The following is an 8720-nucleotide window of genomic DNA, read 5'->3' as shown; positions in this document are numbered from 1 at the left end:
TTTGGCACCATAAGATTTTTTAACCATCCTTTACATCGCCAATGCGCCACTAATCTTGAGAATTAAGATGTTATGTCCCTTGTGTTTGTACTACATTGGACCATCCAGTTGGAGTAACTCTCACCTTTCAAACCAGAACAACAATACTAGTATTGCTGTTAAATATGTAGTGAGTGGCTGTTGCGGTAAAATATTTAGCGTACGGTTTGTAACTTTGTTCTGGTTTAGGTCAACCGAATTTATAATACAATCCTAAAACACAAAAAGTGACATTGCTATAATAAATTTATATAATGTTACCAGTAGCCAATATTTATTCTGACAGTAGACATCTGATTTGTCAATGAATGCCCAAAGAGTTTATAAGCATTTGTCAATGTCATTTATATATATACATTCGCATAATTAGTAAAATAAGCTATTAAAAAGGAGAAAGGTTATAAATCAATAACAAATTTGAATTGGATACAATGTTACGTCGTCTAACGACTTCGGTTATTCAGTCTCGTGGTGTAAAGCAATTGGTTAACATAAAATGGGTTAGACCGGAATATATACCTGCTTATAAGCACGAAAGATCGGGTGATTTGGAAGGTCTCCCAAAAATTCCAAAAAATTCTCTGCCTGAAATATATGCTTTAAGTGACGAATTAAAAGAGTATGTCGTAATAAACAGTTTATTATTATATATTTGTTACTTTACATAATTTTAATATTTTTCTAGATAAAAGGTTATGTGTTAGGTTATAAATATATCTATTTTAGTGCTCCAGAATCTGTTAAGAAGATTTTCTCCGTGGAACATCTTGGAAAGAAAGAATATAATGCCCTTGTTCAGAAAGAATTGATAAACAGAGTAAGGAGACATAAGTATGATGAAAACACAGCTGAAACCAGAAGTAATTTCTTATAAATATATATATATTTTTTAACTAGACATAGTTTAAATAATAAAATATGTTTAAAAAATATGTAATGGAAAAATATTAAATACCTAAAAATGAAATAAAAGACATAAACAAAAAAGGTTAAAATAAATTTTAAAAAATCATAGATAGACAAGCTTTGTATAATAAAAAATAATAAAATTTTCACTTAAAAATAAAAATTTTACATTAAATATTTTATGATAGTTGGTTGTGTGAATACCTGTCCAACAGTTATTTTACTGCAAAGCAGCGATACTTTATATTGCTGTGTATTGATTTCAAAGGCAAGCATGTAAATAAATTCATAAGGGACATAATAAAATTGTTTTCATAGTTGGTGTGCCACCAATTACCTTTTTAATAAAATAAATTAAAAGTATATTAAATTCAAGCATTCTAGAACAAATAAGTTTAATCTGTAATTAATATTTCAGTTGCAAGGATCACTGGGCACATTCGGTGTCTACAAGATACAATGGAAAAATTTCCACGTAATGTTAAAGCTAAGGTATATTTTTTATTTCAATTATGATTTATATTATCTATTATAATTGATTATTACAAGACAATTCATAGTTCATGTTTGTACATAATGTATCTGTATGCGAGCACAATACAAATCAAATAATTTCTAAGATCAATGTCTCTTCAGTGATGGGAAATGAAAGTTTTCAAGTTCCAAATTGTCTTAAACCAAACTAAACATTACAATCAATAACATAATCTCTTAATATTTTTTTCAGCAAACAGTTCAAGAATTGATAGATAAAAGAAAGAAGTTATTAAAGTTTTTAAGGCAGTATGATTATAAAAAATTTGAATGGTTGCTAGAAAAGTTGAATCTTGAATACAAAGCACATCCCGAGTAAGAAATATTATTATTATTATATACTATAACTTATGTTCTATATTTTTATTTGATAATATGAAATATATTCATTTTTGATATAATTTAAACATTTGTTTAGAATAAAATTTTGGGTGCTTTTATAATTGAACAAAATTAAATATTTAGTAAAAATGTATGAGTTCGTGTTTGAAAATTTAAATATATGTTTAAATAAAATGGACAAAATAAAGAGACTTTATTCACTTTAAGTAAAACAGAAATATGAGTATCTAGTCTAAAGTAAACATAATTATATTGTTCTACTTAACTACATTTCATTTCTCATCGATTGTCTAGTGCTTGTGACCGCCTCGTTGTTCTAGTGGCTTGATATAAGGCCGCAGACCCGGAGGTCCTGGGTTCAATTCCCAGGTCGGGCCAATAAAAAGTTATTGGGTTTTTCTGTCAGTAAATTCTCAGTAGCAGCCCGGAGTGTGGAAGTTGGAAGTGTATCTCCCGTGTCTCGGAAAGCACGTAAAGCCGTTGGTCCTGCACCTGAACTCTTTCCGTTCGTGTCGGATTGCCGTCCCATCGGATTATGAGAGTTAGGGAATAGAGAGTGCACCTGTGTTTGCGCACACACTTGTGCATTATAATATCTCCTGCGTAGTTGGCTAATCTCTCTTCGAGATTGGCCGCCGTGGCCGAAATCGGTCTGGAGGACATTATTATTATTTCTCATCGATTATATAAATTTTTAGAACATATCACAAATTATCACGTAAAGAATCCTTACGTAAGCTAACTGAAATGCACTGTGAGGACATCCGTCAAAGCAAACTTGCAGACTACAGAAATTTGTTAGAAAGTCAACAGGGACCATTTCTCAAACAGAAACTTGAAGCACTGAAGTTCATAAAAAGTGAACAGATGGAGTTACAACTACCTGTAACTGTTTCTGATCAAGATATCAAAAAAGTCGAACAACAATTAGAAGATTGGAAAATAAAAGATGAAATCAAACAACAAGCTAAGAAAAAGAAGAGAAACATTCTGTTAGACTAAATAATTACGAATATATATATTTTGTTTAGGAAATAAAAGTCGATAAACTATGAAAACCGTTTATTTTAAACTAAATCTTATTTCTAAAATTACCCAAAATATAATCATAGAATGTATCAGTCAAGTTGGACGGACAATTTACATAAATGCTTTTTCAATCAAAACCTTAAAGGTATTTTGTATACCTAAATACTAAGAAAAACTTATGATTAAACATGTACAATTTAATATGTCGAATATATTTATTTGGCTCTTATGCCTAGTTTTCTGAACATTTTAAAATAAATGAACAGAGTAATAAAACCTTAATATGTAAATAAGTCTACATTCAGTAGATACTACAATAATAAAGCATATTTTTTGTATTAAAATTAATTCTGAAATATTAAAATTTGACCAGATCTCCATAAGATAGATAATAATTGCGCATATTATATAAATATTAACTAAAAAGAGACCAATTTCCTTATTTAATTTATTAAAATGTCAAATTTTTTAAATAATTTTTACTTGTAACTTTTAAGGTTTTTTCAGTGTCGTAGCAGACCGGGGAAGTAAATAGATTCTGTATAGAAACATGCATAATATTTTGAACTTTACTTCAATATGGGGGCAAGGCCACGTAACGCCATTGGGACAGGCACGGATCCATCTGAGAAAGCTAGTACTCAACCAAAATAAAATGATTTGAATAATTAAATCCAAAAATATGAATATATTTTATTTTCACCCAAACAAGCAAAACTTTTTACCAATTTATTTTTCGGGCTTTCTAGACACTCCCTAGAAGCCTGGGCACGACAAAGAACGTATAAATTAGCTTCCCGTCCCTTTCTCGCAACAATGTAAACAGACCCTTAGAAATAATGACCTATTAATCATTAAAATACATTATACATATACAGAAACAATATAAAAAAAATTATTATATGACTTGCTTAATTAGTTCGATTGTGACTAAAAAAGGCAGCTCTGTACAGTTTGCAAGATTCATTGACATTTATGGTTACAGCTCTGCTTCTTAAAGTTGAAGTAACATATTTTAAAAATCTTTAATAAACGGGCTATTTTATGTGAAAAGAATAATCAAAATGTATGGTACATTGTTATATCTCTTTCAAACATACAAACTCCACTGCGTGTGTGTGTGGGGGGGGGGGGGGCGGATGGCACGCTATAGCGCTGTGGTGTGCGGCGCGCGCGCGTAGGCGGTGGGGATGAATCCCGAGCGCCGCGATTTGGGCGCGTGGGCCCACAGCCAGCCCTCGACGGTTTGTTGAGTCAGGTCTGCGTACACCCATTCGCCTCTTTTTACTGATAAATCATCTGGAGCTTGTGCCTGTAATTGTTTTTTAGATTAACAATGAGAAATCAAATGTGAGAATGGGCAACTTGATAGTCCTCTATGGACTAGCACTCTAAGAAATGTATTTTTTTCAAATCTAGTATGTTTAAAATTAATTTTACATTCGACAGTAAAAGAATACTCTATAATAAACTGCAGTGGAGCAGTTTAGTAATAGGTCGAAAAGGTACATTTCAGGTCCTTGTGCAATATCTGATTAGCTGTAAAAGGATATTTGCATCTAGGTATATATCAATAGGAGCAAATAATAGAGCTAAATATATATGTAATGTAATAAAACCTGTTTTAGAAGTGGGAACGACAATGAAAGACCTCAAGAATTCAGGACCTACGAGTTTGACCTCACCCATATACTGTTGAACTATGAGGTAACAAGAAATACAAAAAAAAGATTAAATACATAATTTTGAAATGATTTCTTACCTTGTAATCATAGAGCATGACTAATTCGGTTCCGTGATACCTTCCGTCATTGTCTTGTTGTGTAGAATTGTTGATACTGTTATTGTTGTTCGATATCAATGTGTTATTGGAATTTGTCGTTGGAGGTGAGTGGAGTCCCTGTGTTGTATCTTGTTGTGGTGCTATAAAAGAAAATATTCATAATTTCATATAACATAATTTTCTTATATATTTTACACATACAAGTAGTTTATATTTATTATATAAGGCAATCTCACATTGGTTTTTAAATGACATTTTCAATTATTTGATTGTCTTATAAATTATTATCTATCTAATTAATAACTCGACTCTTCAAAACTAATTTTGACAGATAAAATAAATTTTTAAGTAGTTTGACTAACGAAATAGGTTAGTTTAGTTTAAAATCCAAGGGTCATTTAAAAAAAAAAAACATTACTTTCAATCATTCATATCTGAATGTATCCCAGTAAAAGGACAACAGGTTATATACCTTTTTCCCAGTGTCCAATCAAGTTTTTGTTTTATTGGAAAAGAGTTTTTAACATATATAATGTATTGGCCTGTATTTAAAATGGTCTTACGTTGTACAACAGCAGGATACACAAAGCCGGAGGGAATGAAACCTTCTTGACCGTCACTTCTGACTATCCAATACCAGTCTGGGTCTTCTCTGTTTAAGACTGAAAAAGAGTATTTAAATAAATATATGTTTTACTCAATTAGAATAGAAACAACAAGTGTGTTTTGCTTATGTTACAGTTGTAGTAAAATTAATATTTAGTTAAAAACAAAACCACTTATTATATTGAAGCATTACGTTTAATCCTCTTATTCATATATATTACTAGCTAAGACAGGCAGATATTGTTCTGCCTGTGTTTATATTCATTGTCATGGCTATCAATTGAACAGCTTAGAAGTAAGTGCTGCAACAACATCTATGGACGAGTTGCAACAAAGTTGATAGTATAAAAACTTCCTCCATGAAAATTTACATTTATATTAGTTTTCCATTATATGTTAGTTTTGATGGTAATCGGTCAACCGGTGCCAAAGTTTATTGATGCCAAACATTTACACCAATATTAAGTTTGATTCATAACTTACTAACAACATATAAATATTATAAGGTTGTACTTTTTAATATTTTTTTTTATAAACTTTATCTGAAACTTGGTTTAGTTACCTGTAACAAATTCTCCTCTTTCAACATCTACATCATTCTCATCTCTTGCAGTGAATGTGTAAAGCACTACATAACGACCGGATGGATCCTTGCTGAAGGGGCATGCTTCACCTTCACTGCCAAGTTCCGAGTGACCATCATTTGTTGCACCATCAGATAAAGAGAGCCTTTAATATAAATTTAAATATTACAATTAATAAAATTATGTTATACTCAAAAACTAAATTTATTGCTCAACACAAAAATAATATAATATATAATATTGTGCATTTTGGTCTTGAGACTTGTTTTTGAAACTGCAGATTCCAAGGCTTAATATGGTTATGGAATTAACAGTGTAGTGTCAATTACATACATTTGTTGGGTTAATGTAATTAACAGTGAGTGACAGTAACAGCCTGAGAATGTCCCACTGCTGGGCTAAGGCCTCCTCCCCCTTTTTGAGGTGAAGGTTTGGAGCTTATTCCACCACAATGCTCCAATGCGGGTTGGTGGAATACACATGTGGCAGAATTTCAGTGAAATTAGACACAAGCAGGTTTTCTTACTTTCCTTCACCGTCAAGGATGAGATGAATTTTAATCACAAATTAAGCACAAGAAAATTCAGTGGTGCTTGCCAGGGTTTGCACCCACGATTATTGGTTAAGATTCACGCATTCTTACCTCAACTCGGCTCAAACTTCTTCTCAAAAAGGGAGAGGAGGCCTTAGCCCAGCAGTGGGACACTAACATGCTGTTACTTACTTAAAAGTGAGTTCCGTAACCGTAACAGCCTGTGAATGTCCCACTGCTGGACTAAAGGCCTCCTCTCCTCTTTTTGAGGAGAAGGTTTGGAGCTTATTCCACCACGCTGCTCCAATGCGGGTTGGTAGAATTCACATTTGGCAGAATTTCAGTGAAATTAGACAGATGCAGGTTTCCTCGCGATGTTTTCCTTCACCGTAAAGTACGAGATGAATTATAATCACAAATTAAGCACATGAAAATTCAGTGGTGCTTGCCCGGGTTTGAACCCACGATCATCGGTTAAGATTCACACGTTCTTACCACAGAGTACTTAGGATTAATTGAAAATTTATAATATGACTGACCTATTATAATTATACAGTAAAAATTTTATTCAAGTCAAGACATAATTTATGATAAAACTTACTGTGAAACATCTCTATGTGCCAAGTCAGTTGGTGAACGACTTCGAGGCAGTTTTTTCTTCAAATCGTGATGATCACAGGGTGCACAATATGAATGTGGAATGAAGCCTTCTCTTCGAGATTCAGTTACTATCACATATACCCAATCATTTTCTCTATACAGCACATTGACAATTTGTCCTCTTTTCACCTAAAAATATGTAAATGATAAGCATGAGAGAGTATTAAATAGCAAAAACCATTTTAAATGTTATTAACCAGGCTTAAATTGACTGGATCTATGATTATAATGTTTAAGTAATATTTTGTTATAATTCATTCATAATATCATTTATTTTATATTATTTTCTATCGAGTGGAGTCACTAAAAAGTTGTTCAGTTCATCAAGAAATTTAAATAAGTAGCTTGAAGTTTAAAAGAGAGAACCTGTGCGTCAAAAAGTGTGTGAAACTGTTGGACCTGACTCTTGGTTGTTTGGGATTTCTCTCCCATCAGATTATGTCAAGAGGGAATTAAGAATGCAATTGTGTTTATGTATCGGAATATGCCCAGTACATTTGGTTAATCTCTCTTGAGAATAGCCACTGTGGCAGAAATTGGTCATCATTATCACTGATGTAAACAAGTGTTACTATTGTGCACAACTGAGATATTAATTAACAAAAAAAAATAATTTCATAAATAATTATTTATTAAATTAATTTTATGTACGTAATTATTACAATAGATAAATATATATTGTGTTATTTAAGTATCATTATATTCATACCTCAAGTTCATCATCAACACAAGGCGCAAAATCGTGTAGCACCACCATCTTAGAGTCAGGGCTGAGTCCATGTTCTTTTTCTATACCAACTCTCACTAATGTCTCTATACTAGCAGAGCCTGTAATGCGGCCCATGCCAGGACTTAAGCCAGATCCTGGTCTAGAAAGTTCCTTGTCCGAGTCACCGCTGCTTGCTGAAATAATAATTACGTTACTTTAATCAGTTGAAAGGAAAATTATCTCTAGTTGAACTGCCGAAAATATTCTTATTAGTACTCTATTTCGGTTTTTTAATAATCATTTAGTGTAATTGCTTTTTGTTTTGTTACTGAATTACAAAAACTATGATGGTAGGAGAGTTCAGATTTTTTCAAATAACCCAAAATCTCAAGTAATATTTTCAATCTCAAGTAAACATTTCTATTCTATGATTCTATGGTATTACATGAAAGGGCAGGCTTAAGTTAGCCGAAACAAGATGAATTTACTAGTTTTATTTATAATTATGTAGAAAGTTTGAGGTCATTGACTTGCAAAGTTTTCTCATAAAAAGCTCGTTGTAACTTACATTTCTTCTTTTTTCCCCTTCTTATCCTCACAGGACATAAAAATGCCATAGTATTCTACAAATTTATACCATATTCCTTTTAGAAAAATGAATTAAATATCCAAATATAAAAAATAAATAAATTTAGCGAAATAATTAAACAAAAGTATTTCACACGATGTTTCTGTGTTACTAAGGTAGGGCTGTTCGATAATCGAATCATGTCTTGAAATAATCGAACATTGATGTAATATGACATCCGAGACATGATATCGATTTTTGTTTTGCTCGATGTATTGTTTGCTTTTAAGTATGTATGTACGTAGTTTTAATATTTATTATAATGCTTAATATACGTAATTTCATTAAAAATGTAAACATATTATTTCACTATATGAATAACGCAATTATTCATTCTTGTTCTTTATCATTTTTGTTCTTAATCTAAA

At 31.6% G+C, this 8720-nt stretch overlaps 2 protein-coding genes across 2 annotated transcripts; one reads left to right on the top strand and one right to left on the bottom strand.

Annotated features, from left to right (window-relative positions):
* Positions 1-378: 378 nt before the first annotated feature.
* On the top strand, positions 379-3181 carry LOC126775584 (28S ribosomal protein S15, mitochondrial). Its single transcript, XM_050497625.1, has 5 exons — positions 379-658; positions 766-899; positions 1364-1437; positions 1673-1794; positions 2520-3181. The coding sequence occupies exons 1-5, from the start codon at positions 471-473 to the stop codon at positions 2821-2823; spliced, it is 822 nt and encodes a 273-aa protein (XP_050353582.1). The 5' UTR covers positions 379-470; the 3' UTR covers positions 2824-3181.
* A 98-nt stretch (positions 3182-3279) lies between these two features.
* Positions 3280-8477, bottom strand: LOC126775559 (SH3 domain-containing protein Dlish). Its single transcript, XM_050497589.1, has 7 exons — positions 8293-8477; positions 7725-7918; positions 6957-7144; positions 5802-5968; positions 5197-5295; positions 4613-4773; positions 3280-4162 (listed from the first exon to the last, which is right to left on the bottom strand). Exons 1-7 carry the CDS (start codon positions 8339-8341, stop codon positions 3998-4000), a joined length of 1023 nt encoding a protein of 340 aa, XP_050353546.1. The 5' UTR covers positions 8342-8477; the 3' UTR covers positions 3280-3997.
* Positions 8478-8720: the final 243 nt, after the last annotated feature.

This window comes from Nymphalis io, chromosome 18 (genome assembly GCF_905147045.1).
Source record: "Nymphalis io chromosome 18, ilAglIoxx1.1, whole genome shotgun sequence".
In the NCBI taxonomy this organism is placed as follows: Eukaryota; Metazoa; Arthropoda; class Insecta; order Lepidoptera; family Nymphalidae; genus Nymphalis; species Nymphalis io.
The sequence above is the reverse complement of the archived record's forward strand: the minus strand, read 5'-3'. Positions and strand labels throughout refer to the sequence as shown.